This window comes from Lissotriton helveticus, chromosome 9, assembly GCF_964261635.1.
Source record: "Lissotriton helveticus chromosome 9, aLisHel1.1, whole genome shotgun sequence".
Classification (NCBI taxonomy): domain Eukaryota; kingdom Metazoa; phylum Chordata; class Amphibia; order Caudata; family Salamandridae; genus Lissotriton; species Lissotriton helveticus.
In genome coordinates, this window is record NC_136070.1 from 346,112,840 (window position 1) to 346,140,681 (window position 27,842).

The window sequence follows — 27,842 nt, forward strand, 5'->3', positions numbered from 1 at the left end:
GAAAAATAAATATGTGTTATATATGTATATATTATGGTATACAACCTTTACCACGCAACTTTTACAATGACCTACCTTTACCACGCAATTTTTACAACGCAGGATCCATTACAAGGAAGTACCATTACAACGCATGTATTTAAAACGCAGGTACCTTTACAACGCATACCATTACAACGTAAGTATTGGTAAGTATATAATTTTATCAAAAATATTATAAGTTTGGGTTTTTGGGTAAAGGGGTATTTTTAGGTTTCAGGGTCAGTTTTGGGTTTTTGGGTAAGGGGTATTTTTAGGGTTCAGGGTCAGTTTTGGGTTTTTGGGTAAAGGGGTATTTTTAGGATTCAGGGTCAGTTTTGGGTTTTTGGGTAAAGGGGTATTTTTAGGGTTCAGGGTCAGTTTTGGGTTTTTAGGTAAAGGGGTATTTTTAGGGTTCAGGGTCAGTTTTGGGTTTTTGGGTAAAGGGGTATTTTTAAGGTTCAGGGTCAGTTTTGGGTTTTTAGGTAAAGGGGTATTTTTAGGGTTCAGGGTCAGTTTTGGGTTTTTGGGTAAAGGGGTATTTTTAGGGTTCAGGGTCAGTTTTGGGTTTTTGGGTAAAGGGGTACAGGGTAAAAATTAAGTACAATTAAATTTAATTTACATTAAATTAAATTGATTAAATTAAATTAAATTAAATTAATTAAATAAAATCAAATAAAATTAATTAAATAAAATTAAATTAAATTGTATTAATTTTAATTAATATACATTTAAAAAAATATTATAAACTTACCAATACTTACATTGTAATGGTATGCGTTGTAATGGTACCTGCGTTGTAAATACATGCGTTGTAATGGTACTTCGTTGTAATAGATCCTGCGTTGTAAAAATTGCGTGGTAATGGTAGGCGTGGTAAAAGTATGCGTTGTAACGTCATACATCCAAATATTATTGAATATCTTAGTGAATACATATATTAGTGAGTAATGCTTAAATATTTAAATATATGTATTAGTGTTTCACTTTGTGTATAAGTGGCTGCATGGGTTGATGAGTAGGTACATGTGTATGTATATAGGATATTAGATGTTTTTCTTAGTATCAGTATGAGTGTTTGCATGCTTTGGTGGGGGTATTACTTAGTACATAGATGCAAGAATGACTGAGTCTCTGTATGTGTTTTGAAGACAGCATATGTGCAGGACTGTACGGGTGGATGAGTGTGTATATGTCTGTGTTAGTGAGTGAATGACTGTCTTATTAGTGTCTTTATCAGTAACTACATATGTTTTAATCTAGTATATGTGAATATTGATGTATATAAGTGAGTATACGTGAGAGTGAGGGATTGTAAGAGTTCCTGTTTAAATTAGTATGTGTTTCTATAAGTGATTTTTTAAGAGAGTAAGTATGTGTAAGTTTCCTTAGAAGTAAAGTGGTAGTGTGTGTATAGCTGTTTATGCAAATAAATGGATGTTCAATAGTTTATTTGCATGTGTAAGTATGTGTGTGAATAACTTTTGGATGACTGTCTGTGTGTAACAGGATGTGTAGGTGTATCACTACATATGATTAGTGAATATATGTATGAATGACTATATAGAACTGTTGGTGAATTAGTGCATGTGTATATAGATGGTGGAATTATTGAATTGGTTGTTGTAACTGGTATGGGTATCTCCATTTTTTTGAAAATTTTAGTTTCTATTTTTGAATATGTGTTTCAAGGGTTAGATTACAGTGAAAGGAGGTCTGTCACTGTGTCACAAGGATGGTGTCATCAGTGATGTCATGAGTGATGTAATATGTGACGTCATCAGCAGTGCATTACACGCGCAAGTTATAGTGAGTCCAACTAACTATAACGTGGAATTTCATTGGTTTTATATCAGTAAAATTTCCAGCTAACTATAACTGGTGTCAAACCTATGGTTTTTTCAGGGAATTTCATAGGTTTTGTAAATGCTACTTCCTAACTATAACGTGTGTAAAACCTATGGTTTTTTCAGTGAATTTCATTGGTTTTTAAAATGCTAATTCAGAAATATCTCGTGTATGCAACCTATACTTTTGTCAATAAAGTTCTGGCAATATTTTTTTCGGAAACAAGCCGTTTTCTTCACTGTTCAAGTTGCATAGAGACTCCTTGTAAAGCGATACAGAATTAGAAAGTCTGTACCTTGCCTTTTTTTGAACGCATTCAAATTTGTCTGTAAATTAAAATAACCTTTCTAAACATTCGTGCGCGACCCGGTGTGCGCACTCTCGGCAACACTTCTCAATAAAATGAATAGCGCATTTCCAGGCTTTCGTGCGCGACCGACTGCGCGCACCCGCCTATATATTTCGTGAAAACTTTGCAATTTGTACTTATTGAATTTCTTCATAGACCCATCAAAGAACTTATAGTACGTCAAAGAGACTAAACCTAGGCTTCTTTTTTAATATTATGAAAATTTACATTAAATGGAGCCGAATGTCTTTTTAAACTTTCGTGCGTGACCGAATGTACACACCTTCGTATTTAAAAAAAAAAATATAAAAGGTTTTATACTTTAACAATTGTATGCTTGAATCGAGCTCAGAAGATATATTAAATCCGGATATGTTTGGATTTACTCCTTTTCACGTTTTGAAACGTCGCTGAATTAAACCGCTACTTCCAAATGACGTACGTGACCAGATACTGTCACCGCGTACACGTCCTGAGACGCGCATGTGAAGTCATGTGACTTGAAAACAACACTTCCAATTGGTTCTTAGTAGTTTCTATTCTGCAATTTACACGGAGCACTCCACCCACTTCCCTCACTATCTTTTGTACTCTCAAAAGAGAACAACGTTCAACATCTTTCGGAAGACTTTGCTGAAATGGCTGCCGTTCCGCATTCATCTTCCGATTCTGAAGGAAATGAGCGACTACCTTTAAAAAGAAAAAAGGAATCTTTTATTTGGCAATTTTTCACTTATCCTGAAGAAGAAAAAGTGAATGCGCCAAAAGTTACCTGCACGATATGCAAATCGGTTCTCTCAAGAGGAAATCCAACAAAAAAATATTTCTTTTCCATACATACCATGGTGCGACATGTCAAACAAGTGCACCCTGTGGAATTTGCAAAGGCATCGACAAGAGCCCTGGCCACGCTATTACCATCAGAGGTGGCCAGCACATCTTCTGGTGGACGACCTGTATCTCCATCGAGTGCTGTGATGGACTTGAGACCATATCTTGCAAAGGTGCACATGAAATGCAACGAGTGTGGAGAAATTCTTCTGTACGGAGAGCAGAGCCTCATTCTTACTAAACTAAAAATTGAGTCATAAATGCCCCGAGAAAAGATAAATTTCTTCATTTCATTTTGATCCTGTGTCACACATGAAAATGTTGTTGCAAGTTTACAAAATCAAAAACAACATACCACTTGTTTAAAAAAAAAAAAGTTCTTTTCAGAACTAACTCATTGTACCAAAAAGAGCTCCAGGAGCATATTATAAACGGGGTTTATCTCCGCTTTTTTGGCTTTCGTTCGTGCGCGACCGTGTGCGCGCACCCGCCTATATATTTCGTGAAAACTTTGCACTTGCAACTTATTACATTTCTTCATAGACCCATTAAAGAACTTATACTACGTCAAAGACACTAAACCTAGGCTTCTTTTTTATTATTATGAAAATTTACATTAAATGGAGCCGAATGTCTTTTTAAACTTTCGTGCGTGACCGAATGTACACACCTTGGTATTTTAAAAAAATATATAAAAGGTTTTATACTTTAACAATTGTATGCTTGAATCGAGCTCAGAAGATATATTAAATCCGGATATGTTTGGATTTACTCCTTTTCACGTTTTGAAACGTCGCTGAATTAGACCGCTACTTCCAAATGACGTACGTGACCAGATACTGTCACCGCGTACACGTCCTGAGACGCGCATGTGAAGTCATGTGACTTGAAAACAACACTTCCAATTGGGTCTTAGTAGTTTCTATTCTGCAATTTACACGGAGCACTCCACCCACTTCCCTCACTATCTTTTGTACTCAAAAGAGAACAACGTTCAACATCTTTCGGAAGACTTTCTTTTCACGCGATAATGTGAAATACTGAGATTGTTACAGGATTTTCTATCAGATATGTGTTCCCATTGCTGTTGAAGCACTAACACCGTGGAAAATTCCACCGATAGCAGTGATATTTTTAACGCCGAGCACCGGCTATTTTTATCACTTAGAAGCCTTCCTATTATGAAGGTTTATCTCCTAAGTCTCTGATTCTCAAACTGTGCAACGCGGCTCCCCTGTGTGCCGTAATGAGGTGCTAGGGGCGCCGCGCACACTCTAGTGTGACTAACCATCCATAAATTCCACGGACATCTCTACCCTGTTATCTGCAATTGTGAACATCAAAAGGAGCTGCGCTACGCCCCTGTGAGAGGCCTCACTCCCACTGCTGCAACGGCTTGGCAGTCCTCCAGATGCACAGGAACAGCCCCTCCGATCCATTGAAGTTCTGTGTCGGTCTCAATACCACTTACGAAATGAAAATAAGCACTGAAGAATATTCAAGCATGTAGTACTCCTCCTGCTACAGCATACAGAATGCATTCTATTACCTATAAAAAAGTGAAACACCCACGCTACAATCATATAGAATACTTCCTCTAAAGAAGCCTGTGAATAACTTTAAAACATCAGGTTAACTTTTTTTTACTCTCTCATCATTGTTAAAGATAAGTATTTACAATACTATATTAAACAATGCCATGGTTGTTGCTTTTTAATTTTAAAAATCTTGCAATCTTTCACAAACCCAATACTCATGGCTTCTTTTTCGTGACAAAAATCTTGCAATATTACATACCTACATAGAATAACAGAAAAAACATAACACTACAACGGCCGAACACTCTACTAAACGCGGATTTGTAACCTATGGGGCAGATTTATGTTAACTACTTCATACCCAGATATGCACCAGTTAATGTGCACCACAGTATGCTAGTGCTCCGTTACCCATGGTGTGCCACATTTGAAATGTGGAGCACCATGGTACAAAAACACCATACATGCGTAACACATCTGTGCTGAAAAAGTAATACATTGCTAGAGTTGCATCGCAAGTGTGATGCAGCTCCAGCAAGGCTCACCAATGCACTATATTCACAATGCTGCGTCAATACCTACGTCTGCTTCAACCACATGCACAGTTTTGAAACAGCATGGGCCTGAAAGTCACTGAGTGAAATATCATGCATTACAGTCAGCCACTTTCAAGACGCATTCCTTCAGAGGAACACTTACCGTTTATTAGAGGTAGATCGTCCGACTCCATCGGAGGACACCCCTAATAAAAAAGACATATATATAAAATGCGGACTAGTCGCTATATCGTGCTAGCAAACTTTAACTTAAAAATCGTTAGAAAAAACAAAAGGAATCGAGCAAAATCAGTAGGCCACTGATAGGATCTCTTTTTGACCTCGCTAAAATAGTAACATTAGGAACAACCCCTCATGATAAATATGAAACTAGTGAGAGAAACCGAGCTCGACGCCATGATGGCTGCAAGACAGCTCGGCTCCGCCGCCCACCCCGCCCAAAATAACGACAAACCCTATGCAAATATTATAAATAAATACAACACACCAGCAAAGTAACAGGGTAAAACGTTTTATTAAATAACTATTTACATGGCAGCCTGCTGCAACATGAAAACAACACTTCCAATTGGTTCTTACTAGTTTCTATTCTGGAATTTACACGCAGCACTCCACCCACTTCCCTCACTATCTTTTGTACTCTCAAGAGAGAACAACGTCCTACATTTTTCGGAAGACTTTGGTGAAATGGCTACCGTATCTCATTCATCTTCCGAATCTGAACAAAATGATCGACTACCTTTAAGAAGAAAAAAATAATCTTTCATCTGGCAATTTTTCACTTATCCTGAAGATCAAAAGAAAGTAAATGCACCAAAAGTAACCTGCACGATATGTGACTCGTTTCTCTCAAGAGGAAATCCAACAAAAAAATATTCCTTTTCCATACATACCATGGTGCGGCATGTCAAACAAGTGCACCCTGTGCAATTTGCAGAGGCATCGACAAAAGCCCTGGCCACGCTATTACCATTAGAGGTGGCCAGCACATCTTCTGATCGACGACCTGTATCTCCATCGAGTGCAGAGATGGACTTGAGATATTTAACTATATATGGTCTATAACCTATGGTTTTTTCAGTGAATTTTCAAGGTTTTGTAAATGCTAATTCCTAACTACATATGGTCTATAACCTATGGTTTTTTCAGTGAATTTCAATGGTTTTTTAATAGAAAATATCAAAAGCTTTTTTGTGGAAAATGACTAAAATTAAGTATACATAAGCGGCGTTCATTTATGTTCACCACAGCCACTGTTGAAAGTAAAGTGAAAGTCGCGAAACAGTGGCCACGCCATCTAGTCCCTTTTAGGCCCCATCATGCACGTCAGTAACAGCCATTTTGTGTGTCATGCCCTCTCTGCCCACTGCCAATAGCCTATGATTGTTCGAAATTGGTTCTCTTTGGGTGATTCCCTATTCACAAATAAGCACAGAGTCGCAATACTCTGTTTAGTTTTTGCAGATAGTGAAGGATAGGTAGTGCAGACTTTTGTCCCCTTTGTAACCCGTCATGCCTATCTCTGCCCCGTTTGTTGGTAGTTGGTTTAACCCGGACCGTTTATTAGAGGTAGATCGTCCGACTCCACCGGAGGACACCCCTAATAAAAAGGACATATATATAAAATGCGGACTAGCCGCTGTATCGTGCTAGCAAACTATAACATAAAAATCGTTAGAAAAAACAAAAGGAATCGAGCAAAATTAGTAGGCCACTGATGGGATCTCTTTTTGACCTTGCTAAAATAGAAACATTAGCAACAACCCCTCATGAGAAATATGAAACTAGTGAGAGGAACCGAGCTCGACGCCATGATGGCTGCAAGACAGCTCGACTCTGCCGCCCACCCCGCCCAAAATAACGACAAACCCTATGCAAATATTATAAATATATACAACACACCAACAAAGTAACAGGGTAAAACGTTTCATTAAATAACTATTTACATGGCAGCCTGCTGCAACATCGATCCAAATGCATGACGCTGTTCCTGTCGAGGTAGCATAGCTGGCGGCCTAGGGGTGGAGGACTGTTGTGCAAATACCCCGGGGAGGACTCTGGATATGCTTGGTCCCTGAGATGCTTCGATGTCACTGCCTTGCACAAATGGCATAAGTCCTGGATGTTGGGTGCCATAGTTGAGTGTTTGACCTAAAGACACGTCCTGCGGTGCCCTGGTCCAACCATCACATATACCTGCGCCAGGAGACGGCGTGGGGTGCACTGGAAGGGAGAGGCGGCGCGAACGAGCCTCCCCCACCTCCCCAGGTGGAGGTTTCTCAGCTACACCCCTAAAGACACGTCCTGCGGTGCCCTGGTCCAACCATCACATATACCTGCGCCAGGAGACGGCGTGGGGTGCACTGGAAGGGAGAGGCGGCGCGAACGAGCCTCCCCACCTCCCCAGGTGGAGGTTTCTCAGCTACACCCCAGCGCTTCACTGATCTCCTTGTCCTCAGTCAAGCATCAATAGTAAGATTTCCATAGGTGAGTGTAGGTTCATAGTTTTCCATCCACAGACTAAAAGCCTGGAGTGGGAGTGAAAAAACCATAACTAGGTAAGAAGGAACGCAGAGGCTGTAGGAAGGACTCTGGATATGCTTGGTCCCTGAGATGCTTCGATGTCACTGCCTTGCACAAATGGCATAAGTCCTGAATGTTGGGTGCCATAGTTGAGGGTTTGACCTAAAGACACGTCCTGCGGTGCCCTGGTCCAACCATCACATATACCTGCGCCAGGAGACGGCGTGGGGTGCACTGGAAGGGAGAGGCGGCGCGAACGAGCCTCCCCCACCTCCCCAGGTGGAGGTTTCTCAGCTGCACCCCAGCGCTTCACTCGACATAGGCGGCCGGCTCCCGGGGTCCGGCGGAACTTTTAACCATTTGGTGACTCTTCCATTCTGGACCTTGTCCCACAATCCGTTTGCCCTGAAGACACGTCCTGCGGTGCCCTGGTCCAACCATCACATATACCTGTGCCAGGAGACGGCGTGGGGTGCACTGGAAGGGAGAGGCGGCGCGAACGAGCCTCCCCCACCTCCCCAGGTGGAGGTTTCTCAGCTACACCCCAGCGCTTCACTCGACAAGCTGAGTTGCGCCCGCTCCTGCGGCACATTGCCTCGCTCGGCCAGCTGAATTACGCCTGCTCTCGCTATTACAGCGTCTCACCCGCCATCCGGCTGAATTGCACCCACTCTTGCGGTACAGCGACAGGCGGCTGCCACGGAGCTCAGGAAATGGCGGTCGGCTCCACAGACTTGGGCCTGGCCTGCAAGGATGGCTCTGGACAACCCTGGAACTCGGACGCTTGACTGCTACGGCATGGGCCCCATTCCCAAAAGCGTCCCATCAGCCTTGAAGATTCTACAAGAGTCACCGGGGCCCCCAACTCCCGCAGACTTCCGGTGGGGAGCGACTGCCATGATTCCTCACGGAATGGCCACGACGTAGCCACGGGGTGCTCTCATGCTGACGCCAGCTTCAGTCTGAAACTTCCAGAAACACTGTAGACTACCAATTCGATCAGTTCCGGTGGAGCCCCAACGACGTATCGCGTTGTTGCATAATGCGTCATATGACACGCCGCGTTAGCGCACCCGGAAGTGCTCCGGTGCGCGAGGCGCGAAGCGCAGGTTCCCGGAAGCAATCCGGGGCGCGGCGCCGAGCGCGTAACGTAAGCATAACAGGTCATGTGACTTGTTAATAAAACTTTTCATTGGTTTAGAACTATTTTTTGTCCCAAATGATGAAAACCCCTCCTTGTTTCCTCTTGGCTCCTGCCCCCTCCCCAACTCTTGCTCGGCCAGCTGAGTTTCGCCCACTCTTGCGGCCTACGACATGGATACGCCGGGGCGTTATGGATCAGTATGGGCAAATATACACTTGGGGATTCACAAGCAACAACAAGCCTTTGTATTTGGGGCTCTAAATCAACAACAGTGACAGAGAACAGAACCGAACTAAGCACTCAGGGGCTACGTTTAAACGTAACATCATCTCCCCAGAGGTACATCACCTTACACAGACATGCACTCTGATCTCCTTGGCCTCAGTCAAGCATCAATAGTATGATTTTCATAGATGAGTCTAGGTTCATGGTTTTCCATCCACAGACTAAAAGCCTGGAGTGGGAGTGAAAAAACCATAACTAAGTAAGAAGGAAGGCAGAAACAGAATCTTCCTCTGCAACATCCGGCTCTGCATCGCTACTTACTTATAAATGCAGAAAAAACTCAATTAACACAAGGGCTCTTTTCAGAGCCACCTTATATCAAAGCACTCAAACTTCTGATTTATCTCCATTTTCACACTCTTGTAAATAGGTGTGCGCGCCCGAGTGCGCGCACCCCGTTTCAAAAAAATATATATATATATTTTCGCCTTTAAGGGCCTTACTGCACACCCTGAGAAAACCTACGCAGCAAAACAATCTCTACCTTCTCCCCTTTCCATGTTCCAACGCTTTGAAATGAACAATATATTTACTCGCAGTGACAAAATGGCGGTCAACACTTCCCGATTTCCTTCGAATCGAATATTAACAGACGTCACGCAGCAAAAAAAATTCCGCTCGCGCGCAGCCGCTTGAGTGCGCGCACCCGTGCGCGCGTATAGATATATAATTGACTTTAACTTTAATTTTCTCAGCAACTACTGAACGGATTTACACCATTCCAAAAAAAGCGTAATCTGCGAGCCGGACTCTACAGTTTTGCCAAATTTCTTATAAATCCATTCAGCCGTTCGACCTGTAGCCGTGTCTAAACGTCCTATGGAAAATAACATGGAGAAAACACGTTTTGGGACCCCCCTTTTATCTCAGCCCCCACTTCACCAATCCCCCCCAAACTTTCAGGAAAGAGCGCAGCGGACCGAGCCATCTTCTTTGAGAAATTCGCAAAGATTCATCCACCAGGGCCAAAGTTAATCCAAATAGAATGTTGAGGATTTCCTATGGAAACTAGGTCCTAACTATAACTACCTACTGGCGACCGCCAGTAGGATGGATATATATATATATATATATATATATATATATACGACAGTTGATGTATCACCCACCTTCACTATTTCAGTGGATCAGAGAGGAAATTCAAAGTCGTACCTTCATTGAGGATCATATTTAGACCAGGAATATCCTACATTTGTCAACTAGTACTTGAACAATGGTAGAATGTGTACACGATTCAACTTAAAATAAAATTCACAATATGAACATTTGTTTTATATGACTAGCCTAAAAATAGGGCATGGCTTTGGTTCTCCAGGATCAACTATGATCAATATAGAGCATCCCTAAATTACCCCAAGGTGACTTTTGTTTTCAAATTTTAGAATGGGCTGTTTGTAGGCGAGACTGGTCCACCTCAATAACCCTAATACTCAACTTACTCAACTCATCTACGTTACACCTCAACCCATTAAACCCAGTAGCAGTACTATCGCAACTCTTCTGATTAGAGAGTTGGTATTTGGAGCTTGCAATGATTTTTCCAGTGGTGAAATTGTCATTGTTTATGATGGACACCATACATTCCCCAGGCTTGCCACTAATAAAGGCTTTTCATGAAGGGTACGAAGGTGTTTTAATTATGCTATGTTGCCCTACTAGGCTTAATATTTCCTTTAGTGTATTTTCCATTGATAATTTGCTCTTTTATACTCTAGATCGAACTACGATCAACCTTCCTCTTACCTCTTTCATGAAAGGGCGGTATATGATGAGACCATATGTAGGGACATGTGTGTCTTTGAACCATTTAAAACTTAAATGACACAGCACGTGCATTTTTCATCATTCTTAGTTTCTGCACGTCACATACTTTATATGTTTTGGAATATGTGAGAAATTGTTAAATTCTCAATTTGGCTCTTTTAATAATGACAATTCTTTGTGCAACAGGATCAAAAAAATATATAAATGACTGTAGATTCTGCACTGCATAATACTAATCCAGGGAATCTTTATTAGTTTCCAGTGCAGGCTAGGTTGCAATCCAGAGCATTTCATGAGAACTCGCGCACTAGCTGATGTGATATATCAATATGCGATTTCTTTTCATTTTTATCAAATTCTACTTTAATTTCCCATGATCCTAAGGTTGGTTGCTGTCTGTTCTTTCCCCATGCATCACAGGCTATCACCATTTCTGTAAGCTGGAAACGTGGTGGAGACCATCAGATGTAAGCACATTTGTCTAATGCAGGAGTGTCATGTGGAAATCAGAAACGCCACCACCCATCTCCACATATTGGCACGTGGTCCACCAATTCTATCACAGGACTAGATATCATCTAGACTGCTCAACCAACACATTGAGGGCAAATTGAACTTGCAATTATGTTGGAATGAAACACCTATCTCAGTCGTCCGTATGAGGGGTACTTTGAGGAAAAAAATAGAGAATGTCTATCCTATCTTAAATGTAACCTTCAGTGTAATCAAGGAACTAACGTGGCGAACCACTAAAATAGAAATAGCAATAGGAATGCTGTTCTGCACCACCATGTATCTAAAAGTTCCTTTGCAGGACTTATGCTGCTTAATAATAAAGTTTACAGTCTTGGGCAGGCCAGCTTATTCAGGTAAGAGGTAGCCTTAAATACCTATAGCCCAGCTGGACTTATTGTATTTCCATACAAAACTGAAATTGCGGATTTCTGACTTTATGAAAAATACGTCTGGGATATTCAGTGGGATTGTTGGAAAAAAGTAGAGTACTTTTGTAACACAGAAATTGTGTATATATAGAAGCAACCTACTAGAGATGCTGGCAATCACTACCACCATTTCAATAATGAAATGCATTTGGAGGTCATAATTAAATCAAACAGTTACCTTGACCTGAGATTATATTTCCACCCAGAGAAAATGGCTTCTGCTTGCTGTGTCTAACCCGGAACATTATCCCCAGTCCCTGGAGTCTTCACTACTTCCATTTTAAATGCATTCAGCTGGTCATGAATATATCCTAAAGCGCATGCCACTTTCGTATATGAGGATCCAAAGTATAGATTGCTACACCATTGAAATATGCTGACAAATTTACTGATTCCCAACCAAATATCATAGAAGGGATATAAGAGTTACAAGGTATCTTAGCAAAATAGGGTACCAGTCATAGGGTGACTAGCAAAGGGTTGGGGCCTTTCTGAGCACCCCATTCTATTCTTATATTTGGGTTATTATTGTTTAACCATAAGGAAAGCGTGAGCTGTAGAAGATACATGGAGAGACTGAACCACTTCAAATATAATGATCAGGCATTTCCAATGTGAGATAGAAGGACCCTGAGATACAGCCACACCAACATCTTAGAAGCCTTCTCTGCATCCACAAGAACCATACAAAGCTCTTCAGCTTTTGCTTGGCTGACCACAATAATCAAGAGAGTTAGATTGATTCTCCAACGAGTAACACATGAGTTACTGGTAGCTCTCAACCTCCCTGTAAGCGGCTCTCCTGTGTGCAGCCCAGCCTACTGAATTACAAGCTTTTGTCTGGTAGAATGAATATATGTATAACAAAGTGAAAATACTGTATTTAAGATGAAAATGTATGCATTTTCATAACTCATAAGCTGATGTTTGGAAACAAATTGTTGAATTTCCAAAATATATATAAAAAGGACACTTAAGTGCTAAATCAAATGGTTTTGGGGAGGCCTATTACTAATAATATTAACTCGGTGCCAGAGGCATTGCTGCTATGGCTTTTATATATCACCGATTCAGAGGAATTCCACATCAATACAGCCTTTTTTACATTACCACTGGCAACGTGCCTGATTCACTAGGTTGATTATCACGGGAATCTTGCATTATGGTGGCCACTAATATAATCTTTTCTGATGTAGTTACTAAACCATCTCTAATAATATTAGTAGAAGTTATGATTTTCATTGCACGCAAGTAGCTCTTAATACAGAAATGGCTGGAGACCCCTGTATAAAGTGGGTCAAGTAACTTCTGTTTTTTTATTGGACAAACTACTGCAATAATATAAATCCAAGACAGAGGAATTTAACGTTTGGCCATAAAATTAATTTACATAGTAGTGGTACAAGCATAGTTGAGGATTATTTATAGAACTCTATGGCTAGGCCGTGTTCCCCAGCGCCTTTACAAGAAGTTAAATGCGGTTCTGCTTATGAAATTTCAGCCGCCTTAATTATGCAAGAGTAAAAATCATTTATATAGCAACAGCCTCTGCTTCACTCTTTTGAGTGTTCAGTTCTTAATAGCAGTTTTCAAACATGTATTTCCAGTGTTTCTCCCTCCAGTTTGCTGAAGTAGCAGCACTACTTTATGATTTTCCACTAATATTACCTTATTCTCTTTCTGTCAGAGTAGTCCCTTGAATAATTTGAGGTGTCACATATGTGGCAAGGAAAATGCTAATTATGACACATAACTGGAGTGTCACTGAAATCCAGTTCATAATACTGTTACTGGTATGGTGGGTTTATTGGAATCTCGTGTGGGACTTTCAGTCCTTTGTATTTGTGTGGTTGTGATTGGCGAACTTTCTAATGGACACCATAGGACGGGAGATTCCGGTGACCCTCTCTTAAAAAATAGAATGTTAATTCAGTGTTCTATTTGGAGAAGGTGTGCCTCAACTTGTCGGGAATCAGGAAGTAGGACTGTTCGGCGTCGCGTACCGCGGACGCTAGACGCCTTTGAACTGAGACCACCAAGTACTGCCCCCGTCGAGGGAAATTAGTGTCCGGAGGATTATGGCTCCGCCTCAGCTTTAAACTTTAACCTGAATAAACAAGTTACAATTGTGAAATTGAGCTGCACCCTTATGAATACAGTGGAAAACAGGGCAGTCGTCACTTGATTTGTGCCAAGTAGGTTTCTAATTCCAGCAATTAATGCAAACAATTTACGAATTTCCTTGCGTAACATGATTACAGGTCAAGAATAAATATTGATTTCAGGAAGCTCTTTTTCCGTCCTGATGATAATCTAGATTCATATAGATCGAAAGGTCGTCGACTCATACAAGAAAATTCCCCCTTTTAATGTATATATTTATGTGGATCTATCTTGTTGTTATGTGATGTGTTGTTTCACTTTGTCACTTATGTCACGTTCTGCACACTGTCACTTATGTGAGCACCTGAACCTTTTCTATGAGACACTAAAATTATAAATAAATGAATATTGTACAAATTCCCTATGCATTTAGCTCCTTAGCGTGAATTCACTAAACGCTTTCATTTTCTTGTTGGGATCCTGTTGGACAATTGTCGAACCATTGTTTGTTTATATACATTTGTTAACCCCAGGTTCTATTTATGGGGTATCCTTGTTCTTAGAACTCAACTTGTCGGGGTTCACAAAGATATTTCGAACAATGCGATTCCCACTGATGCATCACGTCTTGGAGGACGTGCTATTTTTGTACCTATAAGAGGTGTATGCATGAGCTAAAACTTTTTTTTCCTAAATCGAATTCTAAAAAATGCACGCATTTACACAAATGAAGAGACTTTCAGTCAGCCCTCTTTATCCATTGGTCTGGTGTAGTATCATAAATATTTTGCATCTAGCCAACACAATATACATTAATAGCAAATAGGGCAGCCCTCTTCAGCCATTCAGCTTTCACTGTGTGTGGCAGCCTAAAAAGTAGTCTCCTTCAATGACATGGTCTGGAGGGCCAGTTTGTCTTTTATTTCCATAAACATTTTGTATATCCTGTTTTTATTTTTCAAGGGTCTGGCAGCTTCACTACATTGCTAGTAGTCTCGTGTTGCTCCTTGCAGTGTATCACATCCCACACAAGCACTGCAAGTGGTGGCCACCTTGGAAATGGCCTTTCTAACTCCTTCCAAGGAGGCTGCCTGAACATGCAGACTCGTGGAGGACCATTTTTCTATGGTTTTTGTAAAACTTTATTTCAAAATCCATTCAAAGATGTCTGCCAATACATACCCATGCCTGCTCATGCATACTCATGGAAGCTATTTGGATTGATTTTTGTAATAACGTTTTTCAAAGCTAATTCCAAGATGGCCACCCATGCACATTTGTGGGCACACGAGTAGCCATCTTTAATGATTTTTGTAAAAAAAATATTATAAAAGCACTGCTGGGCTTGTAAATGTATGTTTATGTACAGGCAGATGTCTTTAAATATTTAAGTATGACAAATAGAGGACACTGTTCCTAGGGGCAGGGTCAAATAAGGACACCCATACGCCATCTACTAGAAAAGAAACACAAAGAAAAGGAGTCCTAGGTGGAATGGGCCCATCAAAAACAGGGGGGAAGAAAAAGTCTTGCCTATTGTTGCCCTCACACACTCCAAAGGGTGTCATGCTTCATCATCAGGCATGTGCTCCTCGTTGGGCCGGCGCTGCAATCTCCAATGGGTCCCCCGAAGGGTCACTTTATCAGAGATCTTTTGAGGCATGCTGGATGATACATGAGGGTGTGTGGGGTGTGGGTCCTATATGGGGGTAACAAGGTGCTTGCATAGTGAGTGAAAACTGCCAGGGGGTAACCTATAAACGGTTATTTTGGTATAGTACCCCTCTTGGCAGAATAAAAACTGTTAATTAGAGTGTCATCCCAAATGGCACATTATGCCTAGGTATCATAAAAACGGTCAACATGTTTTGCGCCTCTGTTGCCGCTGAGGTCATTGGCGCTTCGTCAGGACCAGGATATAAAAAGAATAGTGAAGTGCACGTGATACATTAAAAGGTATATACCCAAAATACTTGGTAGGGTGGGCTATTATGCTGCTCCTGACCAAAACCTAGGACAAGAAACGGAAAGAAAAAGAAGACATATATAAAGGCATTAGACTAGCTTAATGCAAAGTATTGTGCCACAATCGTGTGCATAACATATCAATGTCATACAGAAAAGTTAAAAAAGCATGAGGCCACACTCAGGATAGAAAACTTTGTCGTTAAACTCGGGGCGTGAGGGGAAGGCCCGGAACAATTTTGTATATCTCATGGCAGGTCAAGACCGCAGCGGAGCTATGTTTCAAACAGGATTAAATACATCCCTACTCCTAAAGTGCTGCGCCGATATGGGGCCCATTCACTCACTACAAGTCAAAGACATCATGACCCCATCCTTCCAAACATGCAAATATTTATGAACAAAGTTTTACAAAAACCCTTCAAAGATGGTTGACAGTACATCTGCACACAGAGATGGTCATCATGGAATTGTAAAGTATACAAAAAGAAACCAGCATATCAAAGCTAATAAGCCTTCAGCCGGTGCTTTGGGAAAACTATTTTTTTGTACATGTAAAATGTTTCTTGATTAATGTTTTTTACGGTTTAGTGTAAGAAAGTGCCCCTTTTTGCATGGTTACTCCCTATATTGTTGCCTGATACCGGATGCCAACTTGACTGAGTGTGTGCTGAGATCCTGCTAACTAGGCCCCAGCTCCTGTGTTCTTTTCCCAAACTGTACCTTTGTGCCCACAATTAGCACATCTCTGGCCGCAAGAAACCCCCTTGTAAAAGGTACTATGGGTACCAAGGGCACTGTGGCCAGGTAAGGCCTCTAAGGCCGCAGCACCTGTTGTGCCACCTTTAGGGACCCTGCACCCTAACCCCTGCACACTACCACTTACAGGCTGTGTGTTTTGGAGCAGAGAAAAGTGAAGAGTCGACATGGCATACATCCTTTTGTGCCATGTCTGCAATCCACTGCCTGTGGCCTAGATAAGTCACCCCTCTAGGAGGGGGCGCTAGACCACAAGTGAGGGTACAGTTGCATGAGCACTGTATCCTTGGGGACAAGAAGCTCTGTAACTCTCTTACTAGTACCTCCAAACTCTAGATCCAAATTTCTCCTTTATATTGGCAGATATGCTGCTCTAAAGTTCTCCAACCCAGCAAGGACTTGGTTCACTAACCTTTGGAAGGTGGCAGGGGCATTCTTTAGTCCAAAGAGCATTACATGAACTGATAATGCCCATCAGGTGTGGAGAATGCTGTTTTTTCTTTGGCTCATGGAGTCATGCCAATCTGCCTTTACCCTGCAGTCAAGTCAAAGGTGCTGAGACATTTGGCTGCCCCTATCTATCAATTCATCAGCTCTTGTTATGGGGTGAGCAGTTGTCTTAGTAGCAGCATTGAGTCCTTTATAGTCCACATAGAACATCTTCTCCTTGTCCATAACTGCAGTGTAGTGTCCCTGGCATGGTGAGATTTTTTTTCCTGGGAAAGGATGATGACTATTTTTGGAGCCTGTTACTGAAGTTTATTTTGCACAGAAAGAGGTTTAGAATTTAAGGCTTTTGTTAAGCAAGGAAACCTGGCTAGATCACATACAATGCGACAATGTTGGGAATATATTACAGTGATTTTGGGCAACTTTGCACCAGTGGTGTGCTACTTTGTAATTACATTTGTTACAAAAGCCACTACTAATAGTAAGTTGGAGCACATGTTGGTCTCAGACTGCTGCATAATTTCAAGGTACCAGTGTGAAAATGCTTAGTTCCACTGCACTTTAAATGATCTGACTCCTGCACTTGCAACTGATTTAGGGAGGCAAAGGAAGCTTTGCCAAACACCACACACGTGGCCTAATCACAGAATGTGAGGCTTACTGCCTAGTGTGCTTTGCACAAGAAAATAAGTCAGTGGAAAAGTGGTGGTAAGGAACGAGAACAGATAAGTTTGGATGATGAAATACCTGTGTTCTAGGTATACCTCAGATGTTGACCAGACAGTCTTTGTTCCCATTTCCCATCACTTCTTCAAATGACCTAATTCCTTTAGGGCATCACCAGTTTACTTCCATTTAATAATAACCATGGCATGGTTGAGCATTAGGTGAGTCACAGCCTGGCTACAGTTGTGAGTATTTTTGAAATTAAATATAGATTTGTTCCTCAGACTATCTTGTCCAAAGACAGTGTCTCCCTCCTGTGTGCTGGTTATGGAGAGAAATTTCAAGCAACATATCCTAGGCTCCAAAATATAATGAATCATATATATATTTGAAATGTTTGAAGTGCTGACCAGGCTCTGGATTTTATCTGAATATTTCACAATTAAATCTCATATAGATATGCATATAACCTATGCTTTACAGTATGGGTCAAGTAGAATTGAGTTGCCAATATAGAAGATAATATAACACTTTGACAAATGTAAATCATTTCAGGTATTTGGAGAGTGGGTTGCAGCCATCGACTTTTTGTCGGGCGAAGGGTTCCCTTCTTGCGTTTCTTCACTCAGTGGGTGACTTGAGAAACAGAGGGGGTTTTGGCTGCTTCTTTGCTGTAGGATAGTACTGACTACAATCAAAGGAAGTATTTTTGAAAGAGTAAGGTTATTAGCAAAAAACATTGTCGTAGACCAGAGAAGTGGGTGGTCTTCTGTAAACATCTGAAGCATGTAGACCCAATATACAGTTGCCTTAGGTGCACTATTTAGCTGCACTATTTAGCATCCGAGGAAAAAGCACAAAAAAAATACATCTGCTTTCTATTTTTTGGTGACCACTGCCTTTCTACATTGACTAAAATCAGCCATACACTGAGATCCGTCTCATCTTTTGTGGGTGATTGCCACATTAATATGGTATAGTTGTTATGAATGGTGCTTCTAAAATTAACAAAGTTCTAAAAACTTTTAGTCTACATTTGTTTGACTTGTTTGTAAGAATGTACACAATTGACCCCGTGACATAGTAGATTGCTTCAGTGCATGCTATGTTACTTTGTACTTTGCTCCCAAGCTAGGTTTTCACTATGTAAAAAGCATTACATACATTAATAGACTTGGGGGAGTTTAAGGGACTATGTGAAAGATTGAGCCTTATTTAGCTGACTCTGTCTTTGTTTTCAGGCAAGTCCTACGGTGCAGATGACTTCCTGCCCGTGCTCATGTACGTGCTCGCTCGCAGCAATGTAACCGAACTGCTCCTTGATGTGGAGTATATGATGGAGCTCATGGACCCTGCTCTGCAGCTGGGGGAAGGTAGGATCCATTGACCTGTCCTGTAATCTTGGCACTACCTGCACCAGTCTTCTACGGTCTGGCCTTGAGTCAAATACTTCTTCATGAGCCAACCGTATAACCTGGTAGTATTATTGTCCTCAATGCACTCAATCTCTTATGTTCTAGGAGTTGGACATGGTTTAGCATTTTCGTGAAGTTAACTCGGCTCATTTGTATAGTGGCAAGACCATTTGAATGAAAGTACAGGACTATGGAATAGGTGCAGGCCTTCTCTTAGCCACTCGTTGGTTAGATAGACCATTGGACCTGAGAGTATCATGTAATAGTTTTAAAGCACAGAGATGTGGCAACAAAAACAATGGGCTTCAGAAAAAATGCAATACAAGTAAGTTAAATAATTTTAGATGGTACATTGTATATTCAGGCACAGCATATAGTAAGATTTTTTAGAAACATGTTCATTTTGGACCTTGTGTTCTAACACCCTGTTGTTCTCTCATATCTAATGCTTATGGTGCAGCGCTCCCCATGAAGTCCAAAACTATTTTTTTTGCTTGATTAATACGAATTCAGGCCTTATCTAGTTTAGTCTTCACCCAACCCTCTGGCTGTGCTAGCCCGTCTTCGATAAGTTTGTCCTGCCTCACACAGATATCTATTTCTCACACAGTGATTTTTTTCAAATGTATTTTTATTGGCATTTAGTTATAATGATACAAACACGCATGTAAAAGTAATAATAAATACTTGAGACATATATTTGATTGCATCATATTACATTTCCGACGCTTCTTCAATTCAAGTGATAGTATGAAATTGATAAGGACATATCTAGGCGTCTGAGTAAACAAAGATCATATCATAATAGCGATATATTCTTAAAGGTACACAGATCACGGTGAAGCTCACATTTTGCGCAAGGCTGAATTCTAGTCTAGACAAATAGTCTTCATGACAATTTTGCGGATCATAAACTTTTAGTGCTCTATGCATATATTGCCTAATGACAGTTGTACTGTTGGTCCCATCAGTGCCATAATTAATAGAAACAGAATGAAAAAAAATAACTAGGCAAAGGAAAAAGAAAATAATAGCAAAACTGACCTAAGGGTCTGTGCACTAAAGAAACAGAGGGACCTACTTTAATTTGTAGGATTCGAAGGGTCCCAGAACATATATCTCCTTTTGTTGAGGGTAGGGAAGGAGAGGGAAGGCACATTAAAGGCAATTCGTCACATTCAAACAGGTTTCTATTCATCATCCTGACCATTTCAAGGGGAGTCCACAGTACCCTCACCTTGTAGAGGGACAGCCACAGGTTCCCCTCCATTACAATCTTTCCTGCTATCCCACACCCTAAGCATCTCCGCTCAAATGCCCACCAGAGGACGATGTCTTATCCCCCATACATCCTCTCTAATCCGTTTTTGCTCCTCTGGCGCATATATCCACATCCCTTTCCCTATTCGGCGTAGTTTAGCCCATCCCGGCCTACCACCACATTGGTATGTGTCTTCTTGCCAAAACCAATACCAGGTCCACAAATCTAGTGCCAACTCTGTGCTCTTTTGAGTCTGGGGAACAATGCTAAGAGGCGAACCTTCAGTGTGCACAGGAGCAAGCTGTCTTGTACCCCATTAAGCCTGTTAATTACCGCATTCTAGGTCATATGTACATAATTAAATTGGACATATTTAAATCTAGTATTCCTAGAAATACGCTTAGGGCTCACCACAATCCTACCCCATTCAGAGTCAGAAAGATCTCTACCCAGTAATACCCCGCACTTCTCCCGAATTCTTACCAATGGTTTTGTGATCTTTTTTAGATGTGCTCTATAAATCCACTTCACTAGGTTGTGTGCAGAGCCCAAGATCACCAGTGCCTGAAGGATGGTGTGGGTTTCTGGCCTTGTCTGCTCTCAGACCACAAATCCTCAAGCGTCTGCCCCAAAGCATGATAATCCAAGAACTGGCAAGGGGGCAACTCACACTGTGCCAGCAAATCATCTGGTGAGATAAGTTCTCCCAGCTGGAATCAATGATTCTCCGTGATTAAGCCCGCCGTCAACGAGCCTGATAGATGATGGCTCGTAAATGGAGAAGGAGGATCCCCATGTGGTAACCCTACCAACGGCAAGTCTGGAGTATATATGGGGGGTCCCTGCAGTCCTCCTCGGACACCTCTCCCAGCAATGTAGTGCCACTCTCAGTAGCACCCCTGAGTAGGGAGTAATCACTTCTGGATCAAGGAGTTTTGCTAGCAGAAGCCCCTGATTGCCAACCAACCCAATGGAGCCCAGCATCTCTAGGTCCCTGTAATCTAAACCCTGGGTCAACCACTGAAGCTGAGCAGCCAAATAGTACAATTCAAAATCGGGCGCACCCAAGCCGCCATCTTCCGGCGCTTTCCGGAGTATTGTTAGGGAGACTCTGTTGCACAGTCCATCCCATATCAATTCTTGGAGTAGGGTATCCAAGTGTGTTTTATGACAGGAAGATTTACAAAAAAGTATAAGAGTCTGGGGAGCATAATCATCTTGGTTAAGGAGATGCGGGCCATCACTTGGAATTTTATAAGGAGCGCCACAATCGTACACTGGCCTTAAGAGATCGAACCGCCAGACCCAAATTGCTTTCCTTGACATCATACAAAGCATGAAACACTTGGATTCCCAAGCATAGAAAGGACCGAGGTGACCAGTTAAGCCCCAATGGCACATCAGGCAGGTGTGTCGCCCCGCTGTCATGTAAAATACAATAAAGTATCATCAAAATTCAAAAAAGCATATTTGTTTAACATGTGGAAACTTTGACATTAATACGTCCCATTATAGCACTGCACTGAGAAGTACCTATTAAAAGTGGTAGTTTTCAAACCTAAACCCTTTGTGAACTAAGACGTGAGACAATTGTCAGGTAAACCCTGTATGTGACCCACATTATTATAGAGCAACATTATAGCCTATTAAATCAAACACAGTAGGTATTTGTACAAACGGTATTCTTCACTCACATATTTGAAAGTGCCTTATTTGTGATTATAAAGAAAAAGGACTTTTGGTTAAAGGAATTGTTCACCCGAATTCACACAGTTTATTTGTTGTAAAGCTGCACTTTATCCAGGTTTTCTGGTTTCACTTTGTACAAATCAGCCAGTAAATGGGTATCTATTTGCCTTATGTTAAGGCTTTGTTTTTTCCTTTTTGTGGATTTACTATGTAGCGTGAACTCGACCCTGACAGTATTGGAGTACTTTACATGCGCAACAATTACATTACAAAAAGTCACCATTCATTGTTTATAGGATCAGGAAGTTTAAATGATTTGTACTGAATTACAGGATGTTAAGCAGACGCTGAGACTCGCACCTGGTTCTCCAGTTCCAAATTTGTTGGCTCTGGTTGTTATGCCACCTCCAGGTTACACAGGAGGGAGGCAGGCAGGCAGGCAGGCATAAGCCACATGAAAGCCCAGCAGCATATGGGTTTTATATCCCAACAGGACCTTGCACTGAGCCAGAGCCAGGTTTTAGGATCGAGCGTGGCTGTAGCTTTCATTGGTTCACCCACCTCTAGGCCATACGTCACATCCTCTCCCTGATCTATATTAATAAAATATCTCTGCTTCAGGTGTCCGAGCCCTATAAATTTAGGACTGGCCCATTCGTTAAAGGAGCTAGAAGAAGAGGACTGTGAACGTGGGGTGACGGCGGGCTGGAAAAGCAGGCAAGGAGGCCGGATGTACTGGGCAATATCGGTTCTTTTATTGCAACACAAAGTAGGTTTTCAGGGAAAATAGGGAAAAAAAAGCGTGGCTCCAAGGTAAGGCGTCTTGATCCTCTTGAGGTGGGGTTGGGTCTTGGGTCCTCGGGAAGTCGGGTTGTCCGGAGAAAGGGGGAAGGTCCTCGGAGGTCAGGAAGAGAAAAGAAATAAGGAGCCGTTAGTTCTGCTAGGCTTGCTATAATCACAACCGTTACCAACACCCGGGTTCTAGTGAGGGGCTCGGAAGAAGACCGTGAGGGAAGGGAATTGGGGAGGAGGCTTTAGGGAAAAAGGAAGAATGGTGTCCGGTGAAAGGCGTGAAGGAAATGGAATAGTACTTAGTGCTTTACAGGGCGCCGGGTGCTTTACAGGATTTTACAGTGCTATCAGGTCCGTGCCTAAAAGAGAGGGACTAAATATATACAGAGCACCTAATGTGCTTACTATATACTGAGCACCTAATGTGCTACAAAAAGGGGGAGGTTTGTTGATACTCACACGCTCCGCCGCAACTATCCAATGAGTTGCGGCCACTCTTCAGCCACCTACTGGGGACTCCACCAGTCTTCCGTCCACAAGCCTGCTTCTTCGTTCGCCTGCTCCTCCTCCGCTGTGGTCTGAGTCTCCTGCCACGAGATCGCTGCTCCGACGGCATATCTCTCTCTGCTTCCGTCTTTTCCCTGTGCCGGTGCTGTAGGCGAGGCGGGATTTTCCGGGGTCAGGGCGATGTGCTTCCGGTACGTGACCTCCTCCGATTGGTTCCTGCAAGAAAGAGAGGGGCGGGGTTCTTGTTGTCAGGGTTGCTTCCAAGGACGCCTCGGGATACGTTTCTGAGAAGGGCAGTCATCCGAGGGGAGGAAGTCCAGGCGGGGTGAGTAGCGGGGTCGCATCACATCCCCTTTCCCTAGCTGTCCTTCTTGTACGGGCTGGGGAAATGGGGTAGCGGGGTAGCGGGAAAGGAAATCGGCATTGCCCTGATCTGACCCCTTCCGATGGATAGTCTTGAAGCGATAGGGTTGGATGGACAAAAACCAACGGAGGACCCGGTCATTGTGTCCCTTGTTCCGGGCCATCCACTCCAAAGGTTGTACATGCAACACTGGTCCCATGCATACAAGTAATTTGAAAGAAATAAAATATAGACAGAGTCAATCTATATTTGAAAATTACATGTCCAGCCGGACAGTGGTCTTTAGAGTTTACTCAATTTGTACTTCGTTATACCATCAAGAGTACCTTCCACATATCAGCCAGTGTGGAACACAAGCCTGTGCCCAGCACTTACAGAACAGGTACAGAGGGTGGGTGTAGGGAGCAAAGAAGGGCTTTTTAAGGCAAAACACGTTTTTCTGTCGTAAAATGCAATTATACAGAAAACTTAAACAAAGCACCATTTACAACACATAGTAATCACGTTTTTAGCGTAAATCATGGGGACCATCATCAGGACATTACATTGAAAGCCTTAACATTGATATAGCCTCTAAATGCCTAGAAGGGAAAGGAAGAAAATATATACATTTAGAGCCATAAACTGAAGACTAATTTGTGAATAGGTGACTTTGTAGTGACCAGTGAAAAACTCGACTCAAGAGCGGGTGGAGTTGTCGGTGAAGCTGTGGTTTCAAACGAACATGCGGGCGAAAATTTGCACAGTGAATAGCGCAGCTAAATACATGCACTACCAGTGGGGAAGGTACGATCGTGTGGAGCAGACCAACATGAAGGCGGGGTTGACATGTTTACTGTCAAAGTTCATGGTCTGGATGTTGCGGGCGGATATCATGGTCATTAATAAAGTATTACCCGGTGGTGGTCGTGGCACGTACAGAATTGCGGGCAAAGAGCAGCCGATTGTGCAAGGTGGGAGAGTGTTTGTCCCAGTTCGTGTCGGGCGTGAATGAGAAGGCTCATTTCGAGGGACCGGGAGCCGTAAAACAGCCTACAGCAGGGTAGCGGTCTGCGCGGGAATGAGAGGCTCGCTTGCTTACCGTAATTCCTGGTGTGGAACGGCGGTAAATAATTAGAAATAACGTGCGCCCTGAACAAGGGGAAAAAAACATTCAGTACCCGGGCATGTGAGAGGAAAAATTAGTTGAATCGAGGATTAAAAGCCCCGGTTTTACCACAGTCGAGCGCACGGTACCGCGGTACACGCTGGTATCCGTCGGCGGCAGGGGAACCTGAAAGGAAGCCCGAGGGGTTAGAGCTAATTTACTGTCTATGGGGAGATCAAGGGGTTCAAAGGTGACTAGGTTAACAAACTTACCGGGTGAGTCGGTAGGCAGTTGTGCTCCCTGGCGTGCTCGTGAAGGAGGGGTGACCAACTAATTATAAACTGCGCTGATTGGCCGAGGGCCATGCTGTAAGGGGGGCATAAAAATAGAAGATGGACTAAGCTCAACGGCCATCTTAGGAGAGTAGGGTGCCCGAGTGAAGTGCATGTGACATATTTAAAGGGACCACAATATTTACAAGTAAAACGTTTCAGGATCACAGTGAAACACAAACAATTAGACTCAGAGCCCAAACTAGATCAAAGCAGTCCATTCATCCTGTAGGTTGAGTCCCGAATTAAGACTGTCAGTCTTAAGAATCCATTTAAGTTCTTCCCTGTTCAATAAATGAGTAAGATCTCCTCCTCTGGATGGGATGGTAACCTGGGAAATTACAGTCCAATGGATGTCGTTTTCCGTGTGACCTTTATCCAGAAAATGTTGGACCAGCGAGGCGTTAGGAGTTTTACACCGAATGCGGCTCCGGTGTTGGGAGATCCTCAGCTTGATTTTCTGCTTTGTCTGGCCCACATATATCAAATCGCATGGGCAAAAAATGGCATAAACGATATTGCAACTATTACAGTTGGTAAATGTTTTCAATACATTTCTCACATCCTTATAAACAAATTCTTTACCTTCCAATGAGTAGTCGCATACAACACACGTCCCACATTTAGAGTGGCCACGGAGGGGTGGTAGTTGCCAATGGTCATGCAGTGTAACATTTCTTGTAGTTGGCAACAGGGCCCTTACCAATTGATCTTTAAGGTTTTTGTTTTTCTTAAAGGCAAAGAGGGGAGTCTCTCAATTCAGGATGCCAGAGTTTAGAATGTGCCAATTCTTTTTTATACATTGCTTTACTCGATTTGAAATGGGTGAGTAGGTGGTTACACATACCAATTTATCAGACGGCTGTTTTGGCTTGGGCTCGAGGAGTGTTTCCCTGGGGCAGTACCAGGCTCTTTTCATAGAGTTCTTGATCAGGCGCCTAGGGTAGCCTCTCGTTCTAAGTTTCTCCGATAGAGGATTATTTCCTTGAGGGCAGTACTCTTTCTTGAAACAATTTCTCCTCAGTCTTAAGAACTGAGAATATGGCAGGCTATCCCTCAGAGCCCTGGGGTGACAGCTATCATAGCTCAGTAACGTATTCCTTTCCTTAGGTTTACGGAACAATGAGGTATACAGGGTACCATCTTGATGTTGAATATTCAGGTCTAGGAATGAAATATTATGCCTGTTGTAGGAAAGAGTGAATGTGAGGCCGTTGCAATGGTTATTAAGCCAGTGCAGGAGTCCCTGAAGTTCGTCCAGTGAGCCCCCCCAGATGAGAAAAATATCGTCTATATATCTTTTCCAAGTAAGCAACCCTTGATGGAATGGGTTGCTGGGAGACAAGATGGTGTTAGTCTCCAGCCAATCCATATAGAGGATCGCCAAGGTTGGGGCAAAAATAGCGCCCATGGATGTACCCCGTACCTGCTGATAGTATTGTGAATCAAACATAAAAAAGTTTTGAGTGAGGCAAATCTCCAGAAGTTGTATAATGAATAAGGTGGGGACCCTGTGTGGACTGGGTCGGGTATTGAGAATACTTTCCATTACGAACAGGGAGTCTCTCTGGGGTATGTTGGTATATAGGGACTCCACGTCTAGCGTACAGAGGGTCTGGTTGTCCGGGTTATATGGATGATCCTCAATGAGGTTGATCATATGCATGCTGTCCCTAATATAACACTGAGTTACTGGCACAAAATCCTTAAGAAAATAATTGACGTAGTGACCCAGTGGTTCCAAAACTGACCCACAGCCGGACACTATCGGTCTGCCTGGGGGGTTTTCTAGTCTTTTATGTATTTTGGGCAAGGTATAAATGACCGGAATTCTGGGATTGGTTATATTCAAGAAGTTATATTCATGTTGGCTAATGATACCATTGGAAAGGGCCTCGGTGGTGAGTTGTCTAATCAGAGTCTGTATCTCTTTGGTGGGGTTACATGGGAGTTTACAATAGTGGTCAGTGTTGGAAACTTGACGTTGTACCTCCTCTTTGTAATCACAGATATCCTGCAAAACAATGCCGCCGCCCTTATCGGCTGGCTTAATGATCAGCTCATTATTATTTCTCAGGGTGGTGATGGCAGTCTTCTCTTCGAGAGAAATATTAAAAGGTATGAAGAGGTGTGTTTTCTCAATGTCAGAAATTTCTTTCAATATAACTTTCTCAAAGGTGACAATCTCCCTACACCCACCCTCTGTACCTGTTCTGTAAGTGCTGGGCACAGGCTTGTGTTCCACACTGGCTGATATGTGGAAGGTACTCTTGATGGTATAACGAAGTACAAATTGAGTAAACTCTAAAGACCACTGTCCGGCTGGACATGTCATTTTCAAATATAGATTGACTCTGTCTATATTTTATGTCTTTCAAATTACTTGTATGCATGGGACCAGTGTTGCATGTACAAACTATGTTCCCCGAGGTCCCGGCTGACTGAATTGGGGTCCCTTGTTGCTGTTAAATCCACTCCAAAGGAGCGTGATCTGTATAAATGATAAAGTCTCGTCCCTCCAGGTAGTAGCGTAGGCTTTCGACAGCCCACTTGATTGTGAGTGCCTCCTTTTCCACCACGGCGTAATTCATTTCACGGGGGAACAATTTCCTACTAAGATAGAGGATGGGTCTTTCATTCCCCAGGCCGTC

The 27,842-nt window shown here is 42.4% G+C and overlaps 1 protein-coding gene across 2 annotated transcripts in view; it reads left to right on the forward strand.

The window, feature by feature from the left end:
* Positions 1–27,842, forward strand: part of RIN3 (Ras and Rab interactor 3) — a 506,654-nt gene that overhangs the window by 422,504 nt on the left and 56,308 nt on the right. For both annotated transcript variants that reach the window (XM_078660076.1, XM_078660075.1), the window contains exon 8: positions 18,986–19,117. In XM_078660076.1, the coding sequence (XP_078516202.1) occupies positions 18,986–19,117 (132 nt within the window). The remainder of the gene's footprint in view (positions 1–18,985; positions 19,118–27,842) is intronic.